The following is a 27,334-nucleotide window of genomic DNA, read 5'->3' as shown; positions in this document are numbered from 1 at the left end:
GCTGAGCAAACAAGGGGCATGAGGACTATTGTGGTTTGGATATGAAGTGCCCCCGAGAAGAACAGGCAGGGATGTTCAGAGGTGAGATGATGAGATTTGCAGGAGCTATATCCTAATTCGTGGGTTAATCCACCTGATGGATTAACAATTTGAAAGGACTACTGGGTGGTAACCGTAGGCAGGTAGGGTGTGCTTGGAGGAGGTGGGTCCCTGGGGGTGTGCTCTTGGGGTTCATATTCTGTCCCTGGATCCTCTCCCTGCTTCCCAGTACTCTTCTGCCACACCCTTTAGCCCTCAAGTTCTGCCTCACCTGTGGCCCAGAACAATGGAGTTAGCTGACCATGGACGGAAACCTCTGAGACTGTGAGAAATAAACTTTCCTCTTCTAAGCTTTCTTGTCAGGGATTTTGGTCACAGCAATGAAAAGCTAACACAGGGACTATGCATTTTTTTCACCTATAACATACTTCATCAACTTTATTTCTTTCATCTAAACAGCAAAATATGACTTCTGAGGCTTCCAGAAGGAATTGAGAGTCTTCTGACCAAGAAATAGCCTTTCAAACAACTTGAAAACTTGTTTGAGAGTGCCATTATCTGGGAGAGATGATTCTCTGAAAACTTCCACCTAGGCTCTTCTTTCTTCCTTAGGAGGGAACGCCAGTCCCTGTCCCAGAATTCTTCCTGCGTTGACTGGCTTTTGTCCCTCCGGAGGCCCTGCCTTCTCTGCCACCTGCACCTGCACCGCCCCCCGCCCCTCCTGCCCCCATCCTTCCTACCTCGACTGCGCCTCCGGCTGCGAGAGGGGTCAGTGTAAAAGGTCAGCTGAGGGTCATTTTCTGCCTCTGTACCAGAATCCCCTTCAGGGTTCAAAAAGGCGGAACCAGCTGAAACGAAACACAGCAAAGACAACATCTTCAGTTTTGTCTTCCTGACACCACAACACTGGGGAAGTTCAACAGAAAAATCAATGAGTTTGAGAGCAAGTTGACTGACAATTTGGGAACAGTAGCCAGGGGGCTGGGGCTTCCTGAAACCCACATCTGGGAAGATGTGGAGAAGCATACCTCCCTGTCAGCAATCACTGCAGCCGACTACCCACCCCGCCCACGTTCCCAACACCTAGGGTCACTTCGGGCACCTGCATGCCAGATAGAAAGAAAGGGAAATTCCCCTTGTGGTTGACAGAAGACAGGAATTATGTCACCAGAGCATAGGATGTCATACTTTTGTGTTTTTTTTTTTTTTTCTGGTTCCAGAATTTATATATATATATATATTTAATGTAAAAGAAAATATACAAAAAAATGTGTAAAGGGAAAATTTTTGATGTCCTCTAAATCCTTCAATTCAGAGAATTCTGTTAACATTCCAAGTATAGTCTCTCTTTTTCTGATACAGAAAGAGGTAAAGGGTTGTTAATCCTTCCTTAAAATGGCATTCTGCTATACCTTCTGTTTTATAACCTCATTTTTTCCTCATTTAATAGATGGGTGGGCAACTTTCCATATTAACAAATATAGATCTTTATTATCATTTAAAATGACTACATAAGAAGCTACTGGTCAGTAGACAGATGTGCCAGGTAGTTAACCAATTCCCTGTTGATGGACATTTAAACTCCTTTTGATTTTTCACTCATTTAGGCAATGTTCTGATGGCCTCTCTTTTATACACATCTTTGCAGCCTCATCCAATCATTAACTAAGCATACGTTCCTATTGGTGGAAACACTTGATCTAATTTTTCGGGACGTGATGCTTAGCTGACTTTCAGAAGGCTGAGCCAGGGCACACACACTCAGTCACACATGCAATGTGGGTAAAGAGCACTGGCGGTCCCGCTAGCGAGGATACCTCTTGCTTTGTTGTTGATCCGCTTTCTCTGGCTACTGGACGTGTGAGAGAGCAGGGTGGCCTGCTGGTGGTTGGAGTCCACGGGGCTGGTGGCAATGATGTTATCTTTGTACTTGTTCATCAGTGACAGCTTGGCATTGTCACTTCCTGTATAAGGAAAAGTTGAGGCAAAAATTTTAAGCGGCCAAAAGAGCATAAAAGCAAGGAAATCTGCATGAACCAAGTAGATGAGATTTCACAGGAGTGAAATAAGGAAACTGTAAAGTGAGAGATTGGCACAAACTAAAATTCTCCTCTTTGATTTCTAGGGGCTATGGAATTATGGGAGGAGTGAAGTAAGAGGATTACAACTGAAAATCCAATTCAACTAATTCTGTATTGATATGGGCACTGCTTGCCACCCTTTGCTTAGAAACCGACTGCAGGGTCAGTAGAGTTGCAAAAGAATTTGAATTTGTGTGCATTCAGGAAGAACATGCCCTATCTTTTTATCACAGTCTATATCATTCCATATTGTCTGACCTCCAGCTACTGCACATATTTGTGTGATCTGTCTGCCCCCTAAAGGCATCTGAGTTTGTAACCTCTGAGTACCATATGCTTACTTGGTGGTTGTAGCACCATGTCAGTTGCCGTGAAAAATACGAGGGATGCCGAGGACACCCCCCCACCCCCATCTCAAAGAGTTCTCAGGCTTTAAATCTCATAAGGAAATGGTTATTCAGGGTTGGAGATGTAGCTCAGAGGTAAAACACTTGTACAAGGTCCTGGGTTCAACCCAATACCACAAAAAATTAAAAAATACAAATGGAAATGGTTGTTAATGTAGCATTACCTCTAGATAACAAACAGAATTTCCACTTTCCTCTGATTTCACTCTTTCAATCCCCACTGAAAGACTCTGTATCATAAGCAGCGCACAGCAGGAAATATGTCTTCCTCGAAGATAACTGGGCAGTGCCTTGAAAGATCACTGTCAAGCATTTATCTATGGGGAGGTGCTTATTCATAGCAGTTTGAAAGAGAGACAGGTGGGCAACTGTAAAAAATAGTCCTTCTCTCTCTGCATTTTCATTTTTGACCCTGATCTTATATTAGATTAAGTCCAAGTCTTTTCCACCAGTGTCTCTGTAGATACACAAAGCATACGAGGTCTGATATCTTGACTACATTCCTTCATTTTTCTTTGGAAAAAAAATACATGCTTTGTAGAGACCACAGAAGCATGGACAAGATAATATAACTAATAACCCCAGGCCAAATCTTGGGAGTCAGAGAAAAGAACAGACAGCACTGTCCCCTCCACTGCATGGGAGAATTAAACTTCCTATGCAAATATGTGACACACTAAAAAAATCAACACGTGTTGGTTTTTCCTACAATTACCTTACTTCCCAGAGGGTTGCTCATTACCTACTGAACAGGCTCTAACTCACTCCTCTGTTGGATGCAAAGGTACCTCTGCTTCCAGCGCATGGTGGAAGTGGAAGGGGTCCACCTGACACTGCTCTTTTGATTTCCCAGATTAGAAAACAGAATGGACATCTCAGGAAACGGGCTATTTCTGCCCACCCGGGGAAGAGCATTGGCACATTCCACCACATAAGACAAGCAGCTTTGTCAAACAGCTGTTCCTACCCACTCTCGGGCTCCCTGAGACAGAGGATGACACCGCGCGGGCCCTCCCCCCACCTGGCGTGAGGTCCATCCCTGTCTTCTCATTGCAGCCCTGCAGGGAGTCCAGGGTGCGCGTGACCTGGCTGGCGAAGTCCTCCCCTCCGTTCATGCACTCCCTCTGCAGGTGGTGGCGCAGGTCCGTGATGTCGTACTCATAGCCGTCCAGGATGGGGGTCTCCCGGATGCTCAGCGTGCCACTGGAGTTGTGGCCCTGCACTCGGGCGTTGCGCAGACTCTCCCGCCCGTGGCCACCGATCAGCACCGAGGGGATGTAGTGGATCTCGTTGGCTGCCTCCGCGCTGGCACTCTTCTGCGGCTGGGGGACTCGGCGGCGTTTACACCAGCGCCGTCGAGTGTACAGGATCATCACCAGACACAAGATGGACAGCAGCAGAGCGATCATGCCTCCCTGGAAAGAGAGGACAGCGCGTGGATGCGGGAAGACCGGCGGGCTCTCCCCATTAAGCGCCATGGTGCCTTCTGCTACCGGCATTCATCACTCACCCACCTGCACCTTCAGACATGGTGAGCACTCAGAGTCAGCCTCACTCGGCAGCAAAGGGCCAGCCTGCGTGACCACTGCTTACCATGAGAGGGGAGCTGGTATGCCCCGTGCAACATTTCAAGGCACCCAGTTGCTTTGGGTTTAGCAAACGATTAGAAGAGGCAATGTCTTTGGAGTTGTGTGTGTGAGAGAGATTTCAGCAGCAGAAGTTGGGAGGGAGTTTTTTCCCCTAAGGCCACTCTGCAAACTGCATACTTGGCTTAAGGCCCTTTTTATTTTAGCAGTATGGGGTGGTATCTAGTTTCTTCCTGTCTCACACTGAATAATCGATCCCAGGTGGGTTCTAACTCTGGATCCACAGATCAATGAGTCCTGTAAATTCTAAACCTCAGATTCCTCATCAGTAGTACGGAGAAGATGCCACTTAACCACCCAGGGAGGTTGCAAGAATTAGGTTAGGTAACTATGCAAAGTGCCTGACTTGATACATCACACACAATCAAGGCTGTTCTCAGCATCACCTGAAACGTCTCCGGCTGAGTGACTGGCCCAGCAGGGAAAGCCACTGGCAAGTCCAAAGAGAAATTTGCATCCATCAGGAACTTGCCGCCGGTGTGGGGAGAAATCACACCATTTGAACGTGACTTTTGGACCACTGCTCTCACATAATTATTCTGTCCTGAGTGATACTCCCCATGCTCACCCCTGCTAAGTGAAGAAAATGAGACCCATGTCCTGGAGACGGGATGGCAGAGGACTTTCCTTCTGAGTCTGCTGATGCACAAAGGTCATCACCTCTAAAGCCATTCCTTACAAACCAGTACACCACACAGTCCTCTGTCTGAGGCAACAACACAGTGCTCAGTGAGATGGAGCACCTTGCCGTGACATCCACCTGGGGCAGGGCTCAGAGGAGGGCCTTCCAGACGGTGCATAGCAGGTGTAAATCTTCCAGTGCACAATCTGTATTCACTCCCTTTATGTTGGTCAATATCCCTTCAAACCTATTTCATTAGGCCAGGGTGTGCCAAATGGTTCTCCTCTCAACCTTGGACTTCAATCACTGCCACTCTGTTGTGTAGGGTAGAGATGAAAATCCCCTATTAATTCCCAGGGAGCCCACCCACACAAGGATGGGTCAAGAGTATTCCCCAAAACACATTAAAGAAGGCCTTTCTAGTCTCATAATAATTATATTTTGGATTTATAAAGTTCCTTTCTCAGTAAATCTTCCTGTTTAACCTCTCTCTCCTAATATCACCATGAGCAAAGGCACACGTGCGCGCGTGCGCGCGCACACACACACACACACACACACACACTGCCACTTTCAAACAGGCTTCACAGAGAAGCAGAGACCCAAGCCAACAGAGTCAGCTGCTGAGATGCAGGAGTATCAAGTGACTTGTTGGGGTATACACAGGCTCCTGCTTTTCAAATTTGTCTTTTATCTAGAGGATCCTTTCTCTTGGTGCACACTCTCACGCAAATACAGAAAAAGAGGAAACATGTTCAGCTAAATTAGGTGGCAGTGCAAAGACAGGCACTGAGGTCCACGCTAACTGCCGCCTGTCCTGCTATCCATCCTAGCCACCCTGCAGACCCAGAGCACTCCTGGGTCCCTGCAGAACCCTGCCTAAGAGACACAGCACCTCAGTGCTGCATAACCAAGCCCTGCACCATCTAGTGACCATGAACGTGTTGCCCAAACCAGTGGTTTTCAACAGAACCTTTATCTCAGAGTCAGATCCACCTTCCTTTCCCTCGCCCCAAATTGAAACTGCGACAATAGGTAATTAAGCCACACAGAAAGAATAACTTCCTGACTGAAAGAAGTTGTCAGACATTAAATTAGGCTAGTGAAAGCCAGAGGTAATTTTATTCCCTAAAGAGCTATAAGGGCAGCATAAACATCAATCTCTAAGGAATTAAATACCGTCTTTCCAGCTCACACAGGGGTTTAGGAAGCCCCTCTTCTCTTCTTGTCTAATTCTCCTTTCAGAGGGTAGGATACAGCTATGATGGGATCCAGGCTAGAGCTGCTTCTCTCCTAATACTCAATAATGAAGCAAGAACAGCTGTCTGTACCTGGGCATTTCCTATGGATCAGATATTTGTCCAAAATGCTCTGTAGTCGCATCTCTAAGAGGTAATGTCAATTGTCACCATTTTCCATTTGAAAAAGCTGAGGCACAGAGGTGAAATAATTTGCTCAAGGTCACACAGCAAATGACGAGTAGGTCTGGAAAGGAGCACAGTGACTCATTTCAGAGCCTACGTTCTTAACCTCTAGGTGCGGTCACCCTGAATGGGCTTTGTTGGCAGCAGACCTGCACATCCTGGTATTTACCTCAAAAACCAGAAGAGAAGGGAGCGGAGGATTTCACCCGTCTATCCTCACTTCTCAAAGAAATAAGAGAAACTAGCTGGCAGTGGGTCAAAAGGGGTCTATCACAAATAGAGGGCCTTCTACTGAGCACCCACTAAGTATCCAAGTCCAAGATCAGCTGGTAGTTTATAAACTACCTTTTCTGATGCAGAAACCCAGGCTCAGAGAAGCTGTGGCTAGATAGTCCTCGTTCGACCTCTCTCACCCCTCTGCCGCATTATTAGGGTCGTCACATTTCTCTTTACCATGTGTGGAGCCCAGACCCTCAGTTAAAATGTCTTAGGTTTACTTTTGTAAACTTTCACCTTAGTAAAAGGAAACTGGAACACAGAGTTGGTTCAGCAAAGTCAGTGCATTTAGCATCTCTAATTGCTTTAGTGGAATGTTTCCTCTGCGAAGAGGCCAAGACTCCTGACCACCTCAGCTTTTTCGTAATCAGCTACTAGTAAGGAGCTCTAGCCTGACCGTGGAGCTCAGCCCAGGCATATGAAAATGAATTCTCAGCACCTCAAGTAGTGCTATGGTTTCTCTCCTATGACCGAAATTGGTGACAGGTGTCACAACACTTTGCAATGACTTATTAATTGTGATTTATTATGTAAATAATGCATACCATAATGTTATATAATATTAATGTGTAATATAATTTAGTAATATTTTGTAATAATCATTTATAATATCATCACACAAATTCATCTGAAGTGCTTACCTGCTCTACCTGCTCTACCCAGATAGAAAATAGAAATATGTAGGCCCTTGCTTATACCAGGAAAAGGCATGGGACCAGTCCCCTCGATAACGGTCCTTGTCCATTGAGGAGTTAGAAATCTAGTGTTCTATTAAATTATTATTAGGTCCCTGTGATAAACCATATTCTTTGGCATATTCCTTATTTTTAACTCTTCTGCCTCCTTAGAGGATTTTAAGCAGTTTCAAGGAAAAATCACGGATGTTCTAGGTATTTCTTTCAAAGAACTGAATGAGACAAAGACTAAGCTGAAGAAAATGGAAAGTGGTCAAGGCTGTATCTGGGACCTTCCTAATAACCAAGTCCAAAAGAGAAAGGCAAAGGGCACACATCTTTTCATGTGACAAGAGAAAGGTCTGGGGGAGGAAGAAACCTTCTCTGGCATCCAAGTCCAAAGAGAGTTCTGCCTAGAGTCCCCCCAGAGGCAGGCTGTCTAACCTGGGCAACAGCGGCCACCAAGCTAAAGGAAGAGGGTGGGCAATTCCTGGCCTGCGTCGCTGTGTTTCTGGATTACCCCAGCTGTGTTCAGGGTATAATCTTTATTATTTGTGTTAGCTTCAAATTATATGGTAGATCTGGATTCAGATAACAAGCTGCAAACCTCGAACATGAAGAAAAAAATAACACTGATGGCAAGATATAGAACTGTTTTTCTCCTTATTCATCTTTGCATGAGTTTTCTGATTATTCTATTGATTTCTCTGAAAACTGTTAACATTTTGTAACTAGAAGTGCATTTGGGGTATATGAGAGCTCCACATCTATTAACAAGTTTCTCGCCCAAAAAAGCAGCATTTTAAAATATATTTTTCTTTAAAAATCAATAAATCTTTTCAACTGGCTTTAATAGAGATCAGACAAATGAAATCAGCTTTTATTTTATTATGGAATTGACATTTTCAGCACTTACCTGAAAGAGTAATATGAGGTTTGTCAGACCACTCGTAGATTTTGGAATTTTTATGTAACAATGTTTTATATAACATTGGTGGTGGTGGCGCAGGGATGGAAAACTCTGGCCAGGTCTCCCTTTCGGGTTCGTCCTGGTTGGTCGACCCAACCACAAGATTGCCTCGTATTCACCTGCATGTTCACTGGGCTCAGGGTCATGACACACTTACCCATCCTTCAAAGTCACACAGCCTCAGCCGACACCTCTGGTCTCACTGCGCTGTCTGCAGATCCTTTCGCACAGCAAAACACACGTACTCCTACCTTTGATTTGCTTGTCAATCTCATCTATGAGACTCCAGACTTCATAAGCTTCATGTCTGACAAATCTCTTACAGCTCCAGGGTCAATCCCAGTGCCTGGCCTAAAGCAGACGGTCGATGGATGTTTGTAGAAGGAAGGGGAGGAGCAGAGTTGGTCACCCTGAGTGCATTTCCATACGGATGTCTTCTGTGTGCCTGCAGCTAAGTCCTCCGCTCAGGTCATTCATTCTTACAATTGATTCCAAAGTTCTTCAACAAGTGTTTACTGATCCCGGCTTTAGAGAGGCATTTTTTCTAGCAATCACCTTATGGAGATGCTGAATAATACCGAGCCTGATCTAATGGAGTCTACATTCTAATTGGAGAACATAAGCCACAAAATGTGTTTTTAAAAGGGAAATACAGGCATCAAAGGAAGAAACACACACACACACACAATAGATGCTAGTTGTTGCTTCTCTTCTTATAACAACAACAAAAAATCACAATACAAGAAGACACCTTGGACTGGTGTGAACCTCAGAGTAATAGCCGAGGCCAGCACAATCCTCTCTGAGTCAGTGTGACATGATCGATCAGTCCCAGAATAAAATAATTGGGATCTATCAAATGCTGCCAAAGTTTAGGGAGTCACCTGGGCTTGTGAACCCTTGGCAGAAACATGGAAAAGCTGAGATTTTGTTTCCAGCTGCCATCTGTCAAAAGGCTGCAGCCAATCAATCAGCTCACATTTCAAAGCTTAACTTCACCCTAGGAGTAACCGGAGGAGTGAATCCAAGACATAATTAATTATCCCTCAAGGCGACTGGACATACTGAATTCAAATTATATTCTGAAAGGAATTAAATGGTGGCTTAAAAAAATAAGAATCAAATAGACAAGTTTGGTGGCTCTCGTTTCTTATTTTTCCTCAACAATGTCCAAAGGTCCAAAACCCTCTCTCCAGGGTGACAAAAATCACTTAAATCCATTTCTGGCTTTTATAGGAGGCATAGAAAAAGAGGAAAAACACTGCAAGCCTTATAACAGCACTGGACGTTCTCCAGATGAAATATTTGGATCAAGTAGATGGGTTGACACTCTGTTGAGGTCCTATGGAATCCTGGGATTCTGTGAGCCCACTGGAAAACTTGACCAGATTACTAACAACGTTTACATTACTTTCCAACAACAACAAAAAAGAGGGCTAACAAACTATGTGACTTTGTGTAAACTGTGTAGCCTCTCTGAACTTCACATAGGCCTTCACCTATAGCACAAGGTAACTGAAAGAAACACAGTGCTTTTTCAACTTAAAAAATGTCTTGATTATAACACTGATTCCTGCCAAGGTGGAAAAAGCTCTAAACCAGGAAACTAAAGGCACAGATGTTGCCCACACATTCTTCCTGTCCAGTAAACCAAAAACCACACACCAAGGACATGATGGAGGTAATCCTTCAGAGGTAGGCCACCAACTCCATTTAGCCAGTGGAGCCTCTGATAAGCAGACACGCCCCTTCCCTAATGGCATAGTAAGGTCTTTGAATCATCAAAATTGTGGTAACGTGTTCTTGACCTCAAGGATTCCTTTACTGCCAGAGGGAGTCACCCAAACTAGAGAGAAAGGCCTTTGGTTATCTCCTCTGACAGGTCCTCTCCTCTGTGGTGGCTGGTGAGTAGAAATACATAATCCCCTGCCCATCTCCTTCCCAAGTGGAAGTCAAGTGAAAGACTTGAAGCATATTAAGTACTGAGTTCAATTTATAAATTATTAGGAACATTACCTTCTCTGGGGGGTTCTCTGGGTCTTTAATGGTGTGGAAAGGCTTTCCAGTTGCCATGGGCCACCACGTTAATTAAGAGGCCTCAATACACCCTCTGGGGCTTCTGACGTGAAGTGCACATCCCACTGGTGAGGACAGTGGCCCTGGCTGGCCAGGCTCTCCACGGGGCCTGCTTCTCCTGCTGCCTTGAGACACTCCAGGAAGCCTTACCACCAGCCTTGCTCCAAGTGCCCAGGCTTAGGGAAGAAATGGGAAGTTCCCCAAGATCCTCTCTCATTAAAATGCCATTTGCTGGGTAAAGCTTGGGAACAGGCACCCTTCCATGAACAAGAGACAAACTCAAACAAACAGCTCTCCAGGCAGGCAGGTGGATATTCGAGGGCCCTTCCCACCTACCAAGGCCATGAACACATTCTTCTCAGAAGGAAACTCAGCTTTGTAGCAACTTACTTAATCCATTTCTTTGTTTTATTTTGTTTTGCTTTTCCTAAGTCTAAAAGGTTAATACAGTCAACTTTGATCACCATCTTTCCCCTTTAATCTGGGCAGTGCGTCTTCAATTCCTTTATGAGACTCAGGGTTTCATCTAATAAGATCCTGGAGCCCTACAGGGAGCTAGTGTGCCGGAGTCTGCCTGGGCTATTTCAGTTGTCCTCCTTCAGATTCTTTTCTTGGAGATGCTTTTTTGGTTCTTGAGATTTTTCTTCCCTCAGACCCTTGACTTTGCTGTCCCAAAGAAAACACAAGGGAATGAATGCATGTGTCCATAAGCTGCTGAGAGCGCTCTGATCTTCAGGAACTTCAGTTACCTGCCACTTGCCGTAATGACACTGCTAAGGCTGAGTGAGGCTGAACGTCACAGATTGACAGAGAAACAGCTCGCCATGAGCTGGGTGTTCAGGTCCTGCGCTCCCCTGGTGGATCCTCTCCTTCCAAAGACTGACCTGGATCTCTGCAGACCAGGAGGGCAATGAGGAATAGGCTATCAGGGCAGAGCTGAGGTCCTTTGGTCCCTCTAGAAGTATATTTAATGCTTTTCTGAGAGATGGTGCCACCTGGTCAGACTTGCTGGACGGGATCCCAATGAGTGCCTCACACCCCCCCATGCGTGTGGTACGTGTGCGTGTTTGCATGTGCACAAACGTGTGTAGTATGTGCAGCAGGCAGGATGGGAGATAAAAGGGTCTGCACAGAAGCAAAGGCACTCCAGGTCGCTGTCGCAGCAAGCCACGGGCAGCGCTGCGTGAGACAGACCCCCCCGGCTGTGTGCACCAGCCCTCCACAACTTCACGAGCCAAGCGTGACACCAATAAATAAATATCTCCAGCTGGATGATGCTCAATGCCTTTTCTTGGCCATGTTCCTTTCCTCTTTCCTCTTTGTTTATATGCAGTAGGTGATCTTGATGAAATAAAATAATGACAATAATCTGCTCCATTAGGACCAAACATTAAGGGAATTATTGAACAAATAACAGAAGAGGCAGCAGGCACAGGGTATGCTAATGACCACTCGACTCGGCCCCTCTTTCTCTCTAAGCAAATGGAGTTGCTAAGTCCCTCTTGCTCCCATCGCCCCAGAAGCCCGTCAGCCAACTCCAGGGTAGGAGAGGAGGCTCGGGAGCTGATAGCTCTGTGGGTACCAGCTGAGGCTGAGCAGATAAAATCAACAACATAAAAAACTAGTCAATGAGGCCAGACCTCATGCAAGGTACATGTGGGGGTTCCAATGACTTCGGATGAAAACTGCCTGGAACACAGTTAATTGGGAATAGAAGGGAGAGACCTGGTGTCAAGATCTCTCTGAATTGGGTACATCTTCTTCAGTACCACGATGTGAACTAGGAAAGATTTGGCCGATCCAGCTAGAGTGCGGTGGAGCCTTAAAGCTGGGCTATTCAGAGTTGGCTGCTGGTCAGGGCTGGTGGAAGGCCTCTCCCTTGGGGACGGCCTTGCTCTTAATCTTATTCAACATGTGGAGGTGAGGCTTGGTCATCATGATCACCAGGAGGTCTGGAGTGCCAGAGTCTCTCACATACTCAGGGACCCTGGTCCTTACTGGGGCTCTCCAAAGGCAGAGTCCTTATCCCGGGGGAAGCGCACATAGCTGTACATAGCTGATGGCTTGTTCTGTGCAGAGCTCAGAGGTCACAAACCACTACAGAAGGACTAAGCATTAGCCAGCTTCCTACAGCCATCCCACTCCCCGTCCTCAGCTCCCCTCTGAATTCCCACCCCAGAATTCCTCCCGTGGCATTGGGACAGTGGAAAAGGAAAACTACTAGAACTACTGTTGTAAAGCGCTGGCCAGGTACTGGACACATCACCTAGCAGGTAACAGTCATCACTTCATTTAACCCTACGCATGAACATAGTAGTAGAAATTACTATTTTTGTTTTTAAAAGAGAAAACAGAATATCAGAGGAGCTGATTAACTTGCACGTTTACATACAGGTAAGAGGCCAACCAGTGGTCTTAGTAATTTGGTTTCAGGACCTTGTAGGATAGGAAGGGACCCATCATTGTAACCTGGGCCCAATCACCCATCTTTCCATCTTTACATTAAACTCTGGACTACCTTGCTTCTACGTCTAACCTTAGGCCCATGGGGACAAATGTCCACACTTAGTACTGTCTGTACTGCCTGCCTCAATGCCCTAATCTCCTTCACTTAAGCTTGATCACTGGTTCAGCTAAATGTATGACTTCCAGCAATAATTTAACTGTGCCCAAAGCGGCCATACTTCCAGGCTGCCATTTTGACAGAGGCAGGGAACATCCATGTAGATAGATTGGGTAGATGATTTCTAATGTGAACTCAGCTGTGTTCAGAATCCAAGGGTGCAGAGGCTCAGCCATTTCCTGGATGGCATTCATACAGATCTGGGTCTCTCTGTTGTCACTAAGCCTTTGTTCTGCATTTGGGGACCTAAGGGGAATAGGGGATGGTTTCCACACTATAACAGCACACATAGAAGACAGACAGAGAAAATGTTGTACTCGATCACTTTCAGGGAAAATAGAAACTACGTCACAGTTTGGTCACTCAAAAATATCTGGCCAATAGATTTAGAGAAGATAGGAAAAACTCTGTGGTGACATTTTGCATTAGGACCCAAAGGATGACAATGGTTGCTCCCAAATCACATCATTCAAAACTGGCCAAATACGAAGGCAAACATATATTGCTTTCTGCTCATAAAGCTCCTCCAGCTGGTAACTTGATTGGACTCACAACACTCAAAATTTTAATCATGAACTCCAAATTTTAACCAAAACCCAGGAGAACAGTGGGCATCTGCAGTCATGTCCCTTGTGTCAGCCCAGCTGTGACTAGACCATGACATCGACACAAGATGCATAATAGAGTGAAGAGCTGTAGCAAGGGGACCAGAAGAGGGAACTGAGGACACAGGGGAGATGCTGCCATACCCAGGACAGAGCCTCAAATGCCAAGGTGCCTTCCAAGCCCAGGCTCCTTGCCAGTAGGCCCTGCCTAGCACCAAACAGGAGGGTGGTCAAGAGTCTTCCCTTGGGTCACGCACTCAGTGCTGTTGTATCTCCTTAAAAATTACCAAATTCAGCTTCTCTCTGCCACTAATCAAGCACAGAATCTAGAGAAGAGGCCTAGTTTGTGAAGGCAGTTTCGGAGTGAGAACCCAACATCCTCATTAGAGCAGGCTTTGTTAAGCCACCAGCTCCAACATCAGCAGCATATTGCTTTCAGCTAATTATATATTTTTTCTGGCAAAACCATTGTACAAGTCTTCAAATCCTTCCCTATCACTATTTAAAACAATAAAACAAAATAAAAACAACAAAACCCAACTGCCCTTTTCTGCTCTGCCTCCTCTGTCCCTACCCACCCAGGCCGAATGTCCTCAGCTCTGATCTTCCGGTTCTCCAGTCTTCCTTTCTTGTATCTGGGTTTTGGGGGCGGGGCAGGGGACAATGATGAGTGAGGCAGACAGCCCTTCCCATAAGCTCCATTCCTTCTCTAGCGGACAACGGCTCACTTTGTTCCCAGCCAGATGCTACTTACATACACCAGGACCTTGGCACAGGCCTGGTGCTCACCGGCCAAAGATGGTCCAGGGCAGAGGGAAGCTGGAAGATGAATCCCAGCTTCTCCCCACTGCCACGGAAAGTGACAAAAGGCTCAACTCTGCTATTGTTTGTCAGATTTTATCATACAGCGTGAATCCCCAGGTCACTCTGATCCAGCCAGACACTCACATGATACAAAAGCAGTCAGAGGCTCTTGCTTCCAAGGCAACTGAAGAGGCAGACATCGTCTGCCAGTCCAATAATTCTAAACCTGGGCAGGCCTGCTCTCCTGGCCTCGTGAGGGCCATTCCCAACCAACCTGCAGCATCATTATGAATTCATTCACATCGCCATCTTTAGGAAGTTTTATTTTTATACTTTTTAAAGTGATTTACTTTTTTCTATTCTTAACACATTCGTTAAGGGGAGAAAGAGAAAGAGATAGAGAGTGACAGAGATAGACAGGAACAGAGAGAGAACAGGCATCTGGCAGAGGGCTGCTGTGCCCACCCTGAACCTTTGCTCTTTCCCTGCCCTGACTCTCCATCTTACCTAGGCCCTTCCCACCTTTTAAGTCCCAGCACACCTCCCTCTCCTTCCTGAACGTACGCTGATCACTTCAAAGAAGATGTACAGATGGGTCAATTTCTTCCAGCTCCTAAAGCAGGTATTTCTTAATCCTTAATCCCTAATTCTGATGTTGCCCTAGCATAGCTCTGATTAGTCTTGCAGGCAGAGACCATACTTTAAAGACCTCCTCCAGCCCCTGCCTGAGCACAGTGCCCAGCACAGGTCTGACACTGGTAACACAGTTGCTTGAGGAATCACAGGGGTCACACGTCCCGGCTTGGCAAGGCAGATGAAGTAAATGGCATTACTATGGCACCATGTGCCAGCTCAGACCCAGGGCCCCCATCTGGAAGCCTGTCTTCATGCTTCTTGGTTGGCCACTGGGCTGACTCGAGGGACACAGCCGTGACTGCAGAGTCCTCCTGGGAAGAGTCAGATGCATGAGGGTGCTAGCTTCACCCTCAAGGCTGTCCAAATGGCAGGTGCGTAGTACAGGCACAGCGTCCAGAGGGTGCGGCTGCCGTTCAGGATGTGCAATGTCCTGGCTTTGCTCAACTGCCCTCTAGCTCCTACTTTTGGTGCCATCAGCAAGCAGTTGTGAGATGACTCAGGGCTCAATTACCTAGTGAAATGAACTGACCCACACTTAGATCTAACTGTTCCTGCTCCATCCACAGAGCTCTGCATGAATAGAGTCTCATCACCAGGGGTCAAAGAAATTTGTCATCAAATTTTTAAACATCTACTTAGCACTTAATTAGAAGCAGAGTTGTACATGTTTTACAATGTGAATGGTGTAGAAAAGGCCCTTTTCTTATAAACTAAAGCTCTAAATCTCATTTGTATTAATCTATGCATGATATGTATTTATTTATATTTACTTATGCTAGTAATTCTGTTTCTACAGAACAACTGCAGAGAGCACAGAAAAGTTCTCATCAACTCAATTCTGTAATTGGGGAAAGTCAGCTCGGCTGAGGACCAAATGCTGCCAGGCCAACAGCTTTCCCTGCCACCTCATCTTGACAGACAAGAGCTACAAACGGGTGCACCCACGGCCCGCTGAAGATTCAACAGACTCCGGCACCTGCCAAAGCCCCAGCTTTCACTCTGTCGGTCAAGAGAGCACACAAGAATGTGAGTTCAGTGCAAATGACCTTCTCAGAGGTCATTTATAACTCAAGCTTCACTCTAATGGGAAAAAGGAAACCAGTCACAAATTTTAGCACTTTACCTATTGTTAGAATCAAATGCACTTGTCACATCTTAACAATTGATGGGGACACACCAGGTATCATGACTGTGAACTGCAGAGGTGTGAAAGCAGCCACTGAGAACAGGAAAGAAGGTGCTGTCAGATTTGCCCAGAAGACCAGGCCAGGGACTGTCCTGACTCCAAGGCAGGAGGAGCCCTGCACACAGCTTCATGCCGTGGGGTCTCAGCCTGCACCCACCCCAGGCCTCAGAATACTCTAAGTCTCAGGAAATCTTTCACGGAGATTTGGCTCGTGATCAATCCAAAAAAGTTATCATAACTATTCTATAAATTAGTTGTTCATGGGATTCATTAGACTTTTAAAATTATACTTATGCATATAATAATGTAAAATATATATACTATTGGAGGGGAGATGGTCTTGGGACCCACCTGCTTCTGGTGTGAGTGACAGTCTTCCCCTAAGGTTCTGGTTCCATGATTTAGAGAAAGGAGAAAGAGAAGTGAGGGTTTGGTGAGGACAGGGAGTCGCAGCAACCAGAGATGTGACCAGAAGGTTGGCTGCAGAGGAAACGCACCGATTGATCCTGCCCTAGTCCCAGCAGTGCCACTTACTAGTCCCTTAGCCAGTCAGCCTCAGCCAGTTGCTATTTGGTCAGACTCGCTCAGCCTTCCTCACAGGGCTGTTCGTTCATTCCCAAGGTCCCTCTTAGCTTCTCAGCAAAAGGCCAGGCCCTCCCCTAGGACACAGAGATGTACAATCCTCCTGCTGCCCACGCCTTGGCAAGGAGCCCGCTCTCAGGGGAGCTGTGCATAAGCATAGATAAGGACAATGAAGAAATACGCAGCAGGGATTGCATATCCCCACCACCTAAGGCAGCCCAGAGCAGAGACGGCAGGAATGGCTTCCTAGAGGAAGTCATGGGGCAGAGCTGAGTCGTAAAAGAGCAAGAAGAGGACCCCCACTCACAGCAAAGGAAAGACATTCTAAGTCAAAGGGCCAGCTAAGTGAGACCCCAGAAGTACAAAACACAGCAGGGGGGTGTCCAGGAGTGAGGACGGAGCCAGGCAGGGTGGGCAGCACAGACCTGGGAGGCCCAAGTGCAGGAGATGAGGCTCAGGCCTCTAGTAGAGGAAACTCAAAAGCTCTTCGCCAGGAAGGGGACACAAACCAAGCTGCATTTATTTGGAACAGCCTAGTGATGATGAGAGAGGTTTTGTAAAGAAGTCGGGAGACAGAGGAACAGAGAACCCTGGCCTCAGTCCAGGGACAGGGGGTAGCAGAGAGGGAAAGAAGTGCGGAAGATACGGCGAGCAGAGCCTGGTGAAAGGACGATGCAGGAAGGTCTCACAGCCGTGGTGGGCACAGGGGCTGGAAGTCAGAGGGCTCAGAAAGGGGAATGAACAGGAAGACTGAGCCCTCTCTGTCCCCAAACAATGAAAATGCTCCACTTGCATAGATGGTTTTCAAGTGTCTTTTCCTTCTGACTGTTCATACTCTGGAGCCCTGGAGCCCTGAGCGCCCTTAGTGGGCCAGGCAGTGTTGCATGAGATGCTTGGGAACGTTCTGGAGGCAACAGCGAAGTTTGGAGGTGCTGCCTGCCCCACAGGAGTCATGGCCCCTTCACTCCAATTCTTTTAATTTGATGGAATCAGGCAAAAAGGAACCTGGAAATCAAGCTTGATCACAGAGGCAAAGAAAGGACAGTGGTCAGAGGGGAGAATGGGAGTGGGGAAGGGATGCCCAGTCTCCAGTGCCTCAGAGAGAGCCCCCCTTCCTAAAGGAAACATGGGACTGACCCTGGCCTCCTCCAGAGGCCGTACTGAAAACCAGCGAGGCCCACCTGGAAGGCCCACCTGGAAGGCCCACCTGCCCACCTGCATGCAGCTCCTGGCACTGCTACTTACGCAGCAAGGCACAGTCCAGTCCTGTCAGGACCTTACCTTCTAGAGCAGATGTCTCCCCGCTCCTCGGGACAGGGCCCGGGCAGCTGCAGCAACCACTCCCATGAGAAAGGAACAGGAAGGCACGGGCTGGGTCAGCCGGACAGCGCTCGCTCTGCCTCTGCTTCACTCACGTCACTTCGGGCAGGATAAATGTCCTCTTCCTAAAGGACTCAAAGTCCTCCAGAGGAGACTCTGGGAGATTATGCCTAACCAAGACCCCTGTTCGGTCCACTGCTGTGACTAAAGGATCCAGGAGAACAACTAAGAGGAGGAGAAGTTTATCCGAGGGCTCCTGCTTTCAGAGGTCTCAGTCCATAGACGGCCAGCTCCATTCCTTGGGGCTCAAGGTGAGGCAGAACATCATGGTGGGAGAGTGTGGCGGAGGGAAGCAGCTCACATCATCAGGAAGCAGAGAGAGACTCCACTTGTCAGATACAAATATATACCCAAAGCCACAACCCGGTTCAAGTGTAGGCCTCCTCCAGCCGCGCCCACCACTTCAGCTCCCACTCAGTTAACCCCTATCAGGGGATTACATCACTGACTGGGTTAGGACTCTCCCACTCCGATCATTTCTCCTCTGAACCTTCTCGCATTATCTCACATGTGAGCTTTTAGGGGATACCTCACATCCAAACCATAGTACCCCCAAAACGGGAAGTTGGATGCCACTCTCACACGTGGTCTTGGACCCCTCCACTCTGGCAGCAAAGGTGGGGGTATGTTTAGAGAGACACCTGGGGGACCCAGAGGAGCAGAGCCAGCTGAAAGCAAGGGGCCCTGGGCCAGCAGTTCAGCACACCCAGGCACCTGCAGAGAGGCCCCATGTGAAAGCTATCAGCCACCAAGCTCCTTCCAAGGACCAGCCAGAGGCCCACTGTGGAAAGTGACAGCTCCCTACCAGGATGGAACTTCTTCAGTTCCACCTACAGCCACATGAGCCCAATATCTCCCCACTGACTGTCATCTCAAGCAAAGATGCTGCAAGGAATGGAAGAAAGTCTCTCCACACATCAGCTTCAGGTGTGTCCACCAGGGACCACTAGTGTCCCCATGTCACTCATTTCCATGACCCTAGAAGGTCCCAGCCCAAGGCGACTCGCCAAGGCTTCCAACCTGGGATTCTTGGGGCAGAGGACATACCCATTTATGTATGAGGACAACCCATCTGTGTTGTCCTGGTACACAGCAAGTCAATCACTGCTAAAGGGTTGGACATTTTATTTTATTATTAATTTTTATAAAAGATAAGTTTTCTCAGCATGTATTGAAATAATTACAACTTCAAAACCATAATTTTATTGGTAATTTCATCTCAGATAAGACAGGAATAAGTTCAAGCAGGAATAGTCATTCGATTTAAATAAAAATATCCAGAAAATGCTAAATACAGATTGTATTAAAATGTGGTCCCCAAACAAGTAAATAAAACCCCATGAATGCCTGAAATTTTGAGAACGATTATCTCAGTCCAGCCTCACATTTCCAGATCAGAAACAGACTCAGGAAGGTCAGGGGCTTGACTGAAGGCTTTTTAGGGGAAAGCACTGCGACCATCGCCTCCTGACTGGAGCTGGGTCTGCCTGTCTCCCAGGCCTAGCTCCAGTCACTGCTGAGGAGAGACAGGGACGATGACGTCTCTGTGAGTGCTGCGGGGTCTAGGCCCATGCCACACTGCTGCAGAAATACCCTGTAAGCCGAGTCCCGGCTGGAACTAGTTGGTGCTGCCCTGTCTCCACCACAAAGGGAGTCCAAGGACAGTGACCATGACTCGGGGAGGCCAGGGCCTCAGATGCCAGGCTCTAAGACACAGAGCACTGAGGAGAAAAGGGCTAGGACCCCCACAGCCAGCTGAAAGCCCAGGGATGGTGACTCGGAAATGTACATTCCATGACATTTAGAGAATAAAAGAGGGACGTCTTGACGTCACCGTCGGGAAGCAGAGCCCTTCTAGGTTTGTTCTCTGTGACAGCTTACCTCGCTTTGCCAGAATGTGGCTAGGGCCCAAGAGCACCAGATGCTGACAGGTTCGTTCTTACAAACCCCAAATGCCTACAGGTCTTTGTCCCAAAGCCATCTATCTTCTCTGCAGACAAGGTGTAGGAAGGAGATGAGGGCTGAATCCCTTAAGAAGCACCTGGTGTCTGAGCTCCCATCCGGATCTCCGGAACAACACTATCATGGCATTGGGAGAGTAGAAGTCCCACCTCAGGCCACCCCAAGCAGTTGTATAAATCCCAAATGTCAGCATGGTAGCCAGAGCCCAGCAGGTCCCGGTACTACTCACTGCTACCAGCCACAGCAGGATACATCAATGGACCGACATCAGATGCATCCCAAGTCAGAAGGCCACCTGACTCATCTGGGGCTATTCACAGGCATCAGCAGCACTGGTAGAGGAATGAGCAGGGGCGTCATAAATAGGAAGGCAGCAGCAAAAAGTACCTGACCTTCCCAGATTCATCATAGAGACCCCTCCCCAACCTAGGGGGGACCCCTGACATCAGCCTCTCACAGAGGTAAGACATTTAATAAATTTTAACACATATGGAGAAGTGTCACAGCTGGTTTTATAAGACAAGGTCTAAAAACTCTCTGTCCACCCTGAGCCTCATCTGCATGGTGAGAGCCACCACTAGCTCCTTAAATCATCAGGTATCTGTCCCCACACAAACCCACCTTATCATGACATTGTGTTTGGAAGCATGATTCTACTTCCTTTCTTAAACAATGACATTAGGCAGTTTGCTGTAACGGAGTGTTTTAACACAGTCTGGCATTTCATAAAAGTCTACTGTGTGCATCAAAGTTGAAGCCAAGCAGGAGCCATCAGATTTACAGGGGAGAAAAATAGCATATTTGCTAATAAGCATCCTGTTTAAACTTCTCTTGTCAAGGCTAGGCACAGTGTTGTTTTCAACATCTGTCTCGGCTAAACCCATCAGTACCTCTCAGGCGAGGTTAATGTGCTTGGATTTCTCCTGAATTGGTGAATACCACATGCCTTCAATTTATAGCAAGAACAATCTTTGTCAAAGCCTGCCTTAAGTGACAATTATAATCAATCTGTGAGGATGGGACTAAAACCAGCAAGTTACCATTTTTCACACTGCAAATAGGACCCTGGTACTTCTCCCAAGTTGTGAGATTTTAGTCTCTAGGCTCTGAAGACAAAATGAGAAGAATGTACTAGATCAGGCTTAACAAACTATGGACTCTACTCCAAATGCATCCCACTGCCTATTTTTATAAAGTTTTATTGGCACGCAGCCATGCCTGTTCATTTACATAGTGTGCATGGCTGCTTGGGTTCTGTATGGCAAGTGAGTGGTTGAAACAGAGCTCACGTGGCTTACCATCTGACCCTTTAAAGACCCGGGCCTAGATAACCCCTGGCATAGTCCATGCTGGCTAGTGTTCTCTCCATGGGTATATGGCTGGCTATACCTACTAAAGCAGCCAGGGCCCAAAGGTGTGGGTTTGAGGTCAAATTTAAAGCAACCTCAGGTCTGTGAGAGAATCCCAAAACTTTAACAACCAGCAGAACATGAGGGAAAGACGATGATCTGGAGGAATGAAAATGGCACCAGGGATCAGAATCTCTGAGTTTTTACAACGGTCAGGAGCATAACCCCCCATTCTGTGCCTGTTCCTTGTGGTGAAGGAGAGAAAGAACAATCCCGGTATGTGTGGATGCCTGGGTAGAAAAGCAAGTCCCATAATGACATCATTTGGTTTGATTAAAAAATAAATTAGTGAAGTTCTTCCTGGGAAGTTGGAACTAGGACTATCATCTTTAACCATAGGCCACCTGCTAGGAAACCCTGTAAACAGTGAAACAGATGTGGCCTAACAATGCCCAGGATGTACATGGCCACGTTCTATAGTTTGTCATGGGCCTATTCTATTGCTCTGATGTCCCTAATTGCCTCAGTCTTTTCCCTGAGCACAGCTCCTCCAGGACTCCTATAAGAGGTTGCTATGATCCCAACTACTTTTCTGGCCCCTTAAGGTACTGGGTCCCTGGGTAACACATTGCATGCAGAATTATTACAGGCAGCTTGCATAGCACCCCAAGAGTTTACCTAGCTAATATTTACTGGATGCTTCCCCTGGGTCCAGCACTGCAGGAAGTGCTTTACAAGCATCAGCTTATTTAATCATCAGAATAGTCCTAGAAGTAGGATTTAGCATTACCCCCATTTTATGAATAAGGAAAGTGAGTTTAAAGAGATTAAGCAATTTGTACAGGTCACTAAAAAATCTGTGGTAGTGGTAGAACTATGACTTCAATTGTTTTCTCTCTAGTAGCAAAGCCCTTGCAGTAAACTACGTCACTAAAATTCAATACCATAGAACTTAGAGTCCTCGCTGGTTTCTCAATAATTAGTGTGAGCTCAGAGACAATCCCAGCCTTCTTTGGAATGAAGAATTGCCCAGTTCTGATCTGCACATTTTGAAGCTCAGAGACCACACCGTGATAGCTTCCCCCGTAGCTTTATGAGCCGTCCTAATCTGCATCAAGTGAAGGGATTCTGCTTTCCTAGCTAAAAGAAGTAAAAGATTCCCAGCCTGGAAAACTGGAGAAGTCAGCCAATCCTGATGCCACCAACTAGGAGAATCTTGTGGCAGAGACAAGTCTGGCATCAGAAGTCTTGAATCTTGGCTTCACCTCTCATGGCCTATGTAACCTTGGGCCTATGATTTACTTTCCCTAAACCTCAGTGTTCACATCTGGAAAGTGGAATTAACACCACTTTCACAAGGTTGCTGTGGAAGTTGATTGATACTATGCATAAAAACGATCTCATATAGTGCCAGTGATATCAAGGCTTAGTAAGCGTTAGCTTTATTACTAGGAATATTACCAGTTTTGAATATTGATTTAAACCCAAAGGAGATTATGTCTCCTGCTTTCAAAAGGATCTTCAGGGATTTGGAGGAACTAAATACTCAAAAGTAAATTGTTGGCTTCTACATCAAGTGAACTAAATTGCTGAACAGAATATTACATCAAGTTGTTAAAAGACGTCAGTATCCTTGTGAAAATTTGCCCTCTTAGCTATATTCCTTGCTGTTTGGGAAGATGGAGAAAGCTTTAGGCCTCTATGAATATCAAAAAAGAGAAAAGAATTGTAAAGAAGGTGTAAAGAATGGAAAGGAATGAAAAAGAGTGGAGACACCCCACCTGGTGCCTGGTTCTGCCAAGGGCCACCTTCAAACCTTCAGTATTAACAAAATGATTAAATGCTCCATGAAAGCAGAATCTTTTCTTATTCATCTTTTGCCTAGTTAGTATCTAAAAAAATCTCCAAAGCCTAAAGAATATTGTTGAATCCAAGAATCAAAATCTAAATGAATGAGTCAATGATTCTTTTAAGTCAATGGTAGGTTAGTACTGCTTATAAAATACTTTTACATTTTTCTAAAATTTTCCTGTGAAAGTGAGAGAGTATACAAATGAAGAAAGTTAAGCTTATTGTTACATGACTTTCACAATTCTGGAGCTGGAATTTCCCAACGACTCTCTTTTCCTCCTGCCAATAAGCCCACCACCAGCTGTGAGGTGGTGAGACAGAAGCCAAGGCGAGCAGGTGGGTTTAGCAGAGCTGAACAGAGTCTGAGCTCCTGGGGTAAGCGGCCTGGTAGGGCCATGTTCCAGCATGGCAGTGGGTCCTAGGGCTCATAGAGTTGTTAGAGCCAAAGGAACAATGGGGGGAAGTGTCAGATTAGTCTCAGAAGACAAAAGTCAGCCCAACAATGAGAGCTGGTAAAGAAACGGGAGATAATTATATACTGACATTCACTGTGGGCCAGGGGAGGAGTGGGGTGCTTCTTAAAGCAAGAAACTAGACTCTCCCAACTATCACCATTCAAAGTCTAGTTCTGTAAACTAAGAGTTGTTTAACTGTGGGTAAGTCACTTAGCCTGTCTGGATCTCGGTCCCCTCACCTGAAAAATGCCCTAATAATAAATCCTATTTCATAGTATTGTGATGAGAAAAAAAAATAACAATATATATTGAAAGCACTTGCAACAAACAGTTCCTGATGCATAGGAAATGAAAAATCAGATTTCAGTGATGAAGTAGATGCTGATGGTGATGATGATGTCTCCGATATCTTCCGATTATCTTATCAACTCTACAAGTTAGGTCTTAGTATGGTTGTTGTGCTGAAAGAAGTAATCAGGGAAGCACCATTGTTGAGCCTCTGCTAACGGAAATGACCCCCAAGTGTGACAGGAACAGGAAGGTGCTGTGTGAGTCCACCTTCCACAACCACAGCAGACAGGAGGACTGACACACTCTCCCACGGGACAGCATGACATGGGCAATGAGCTGAATCCATCTGGCTGAGGAGTTGGAATTGGGGAAGGGGGAAGCAGAGAATTCTTTTTAATATCTTTATTTTATTTATTGGTTTTTAGGTGGTGCTGAGGATCGAACCCAGTGCTAGGTAAGCCTCACATGTGCTAGGGAAGTGCTCTACCACTGAGCCCCAGCCCCAGCCGGAAAGTGGAGAGCATTTAGCAGCAGCAGGGTCAAAGTTGGAAGCACTGGGAAGCTGAGAGAGGGAAGGAGGGGACACAAAGGAGGTGACTGCAAACATATCAAAGCATCATATTGGAGAAACATTTACATAGTAGACTAGGCAAGGAAGCTAACTCAGCAACAGAAGCAACAGGAGCAGGTGCCAGAGCCCGGTCACACCTTTGGAGACTGAGTGATAATAATAACATAACCTGGGTGCTGCACAACCCTCGAGTTCCAGGCATCATGGAAATCTACGTTTTGGATGTTTTAATCAGGAGAACTATAGTGAGGCTCCATTATAGATAGAGGCTGAGTGAGGCTCCACTCTCCAAAGCTGAAGACCATGTCCACTGCACTCATTCCCCATAAAGGTTCGTGAATTACCCGAAAGGGTGAAGCCAGGACTTCAGCTCATTCTTCCAACTCAAAATGGAGGATAGCTCTCCATTACAAGCTGGCTCTCGCTTTATAGGAACACAGAAAGCACAGAAGGAAAACGGAGTCGAGCCAGGTGTGGTGGCACACGCCTGTAATCCCAGTGGCTCAGGAGGCTAAGACAGGAGGATCTCAGGTTCAAAGTCAGCCTCAGCAAAAGCAAGGTGCTAAGCAACTCAGTGAGAGCTTGTCTCTAAATAAAATACAAAATAAGGCTGGAGATGTGGCTTAGTGGTTAGAACCCTGAGTTCAATTCCCAGTACCATAAAAAAGAAAAAAAAAGAATGGAGTAGCTGAGCCACTGGAAAGGCTAACAGATCTGAGACCTGTGCCTGATGTATTTTAGCAAGAGACGCAGAGCCAGGTGAAGGAGGCTTACATGCCAAACCTTGCTTGGCCCTGGGCACAGCCCCAAAGTAGACTCTGGTACCTCTTGGCTTTAGCGCCTCAGTCTTCCATACAAACAGAGCAAAGAGGTTTTGTTTTAGGGGTTTCATTGATTAAGTTAGAAACTGCCTACCGCCCTCCTAGTGGAAGGCAAAATATTCAGTCATGGTTGCGGCAGGTGGTGATATGACCAGTCAGTCAGTCCCATGATGGATGGCTAGAATCACTAGCAAAGTCTTCCTCAAATGAAGACAGACATGCCTTTTGTTTTTTTCCACTTATTTATTTGGTTCTGTTCAGTTTGGAAACATAAGACATGCCTCAACTCCTCCATCAGTTTCCTGAACATCAGAAGGATTGACCCTGATAAATTAGGGCTTCGTGAGTTAGATGAAGCAAACATCAGCTGGCCACAAACCTGCAGAAGTGACCCTGATTAATGAATTTGCTAATGAATTTTCATAACAGATTTGCTGAAGGTAAAAGGTGCTGACAGAAAACTCATCCAGCTCTTTCTCCCTCTTGTCCTGTGGACACTTAATAAATACCTGATGGTCCTGATGGCACATGGTGATGACCCTGCTCGGGACTGCTCTTCCCGCCCCCCAGGAAGTGCCATGCTCTATGAGTCAAGAAACTCAAAAAGTAGCATGTGCTACTCAGGCAGCTGCACTGGACTTGAATGCAAACTCAATGGCAAGGATGGGCCCTTGGGCACAATGTCATTAGACCCCAGAGGCTCCCACAGGTGTGTTCTTGAAGGCCCAAAAGTTATTTGTCCAGAATGGAAGTACCCTAACTGACATTCTATTTGCTGGACTTTGGGACACTGTGATAGCACCTGCAGCCTCTTTTGTTCCCAAACTTTGTTCTTTACATTGTTCTCTCAAGTGAGAACTCTATACCTTGAGCTCACCTGGAGCTCCCAGGACCAGGGACCCTGGGGACATGTGAACACCTCTGGTGGCAGGTAGCAGTCAAAGGTCATGGGAGACTGCAGGTACAAACCCGTGGCCTTCACGGGCCAGTGGTCCTGAGCAGCACCCAGGCTTGATGGATGGGGACACACAGAGGCTCAAAGATACATTCCCCCCAACAATTGTGAACTGTGCCTAACTATAGGCTAAACTATAAAAGACATTTCCTACAAGTGGAAGTTATCAAAATAAAAAAACAGGCAGACAGACAGATGGATAGACAGGTATAAAACTGAAGCATTTTAAAAGGCTGCTTGCTGTGAAAAAATGTATTCAACCAGCCTGTATGTGTGTAAGAATGTATTAATACTGCTATCTTTAATGACGAAGATGAAATAGATAGATAATATTGACATTCTATTAGGTACCTTTAAATTCTTTTACATACTTTAAGAAGAAAAAATGTACACCATATGGTAAATTAGCAGAAGTACAATGTAGAAATTTAAATCTACAAAGAGTCAATATCTGATGTAAATTCATATTAAAATCTAGTTTTCTGCAGAGTAAATAATTTACCTTATCACTGAGGAATTTCTTGACTTTGGGTTTAAACTCCCACTCAGTTTTAATTTATCAATTCTGCTTCACTTGTTGAAGAGTTTGCAAAAGAGTATCCTTGTGTACTTTCATGATTCTAAATGTCAATTATCTTGCAAAATTTGAAATAAATCTCTTCAGCCAAGTTTGAATCATGCAGGAGGTTAAAATACATCATTTGACCCTCAAAGCAATAATGTAAGATTTCAGGAGGGAAATCCAATTATTCTACACAAGGAAGAAATGGTGCCTCTTTGGAAAAAATAATTCAAAAATTTTAGGATATGATTGAAAAATTTAAAAAAAAAGCAAAAGCTTTTTCAAAGTTTTAAATTGCCAAACTCCCAGCTGGGGTATTGGTTTTCTGCAAGACCTCGATTTTGCTGTTGACAGATTTATCCTGGGCAGAGTATAAAAGAGGACTTGCAAATTCTCATTCATATAGTGTTTAAGGATACAAAAAAGGTTTACTTTTATTTCTCATTCTAGTATTGTTTGTATTTTGTGTTTAAAACAAAACACAGT

At 45.9% G+C, this 27,334-nt stretch overlaps 1 protein-coding gene across 3 annotated transcripts in view; it reads right to left on the bottom strand.

Annotated features, from left to right (window-relative positions):
- The window catches only part of Astn1 (astrotactin 1), a 284,134-nt gene that overhangs the window by 152,617 nt on the left and 104,183 nt on the right, over positions 1 to 27,334 (bottom strand). For all 3 annotated transcript variants that reach the window (XM_047521201.1, XM_047521202.1, XM_047521203.1), the window contains exons 3-5: positions 3,549 to 3,942; positions 1,857 to 2,003; positions 780 to 887 (exon numbers count right to left, since the gene is read on the bottom strand). In XM_047521201.1, coding sequence (XP_047377157.1) covers positions 780 to 887; positions 1,857 to 2,003; positions 3,549 to 3,942 — 649 coding nt within the window. The remainder of the gene's footprint in view (positions 1 to 779; positions 888 to 1,856; positions 2,004 to 3,548; positions 3,943 to 27,334) is intronic.

This window comes from Sciurus carolinensis, chromosome 12 (genome assembly GCF_902686445.1).
Source record: "Sciurus carolinensis chromosome 12, mSciCar1.2, whole genome shotgun sequence".
Lineage (NCBI taxonomy): Eukaryota > Metazoa > Chordata > Mammalia > Rodentia > Sciuridae > Sciurus > Sciurus carolinensis.
Note: the sequence above shows the minus strand (reverse complement) of the source record. Positions and strands in the feature narration are given on the sequence as shown.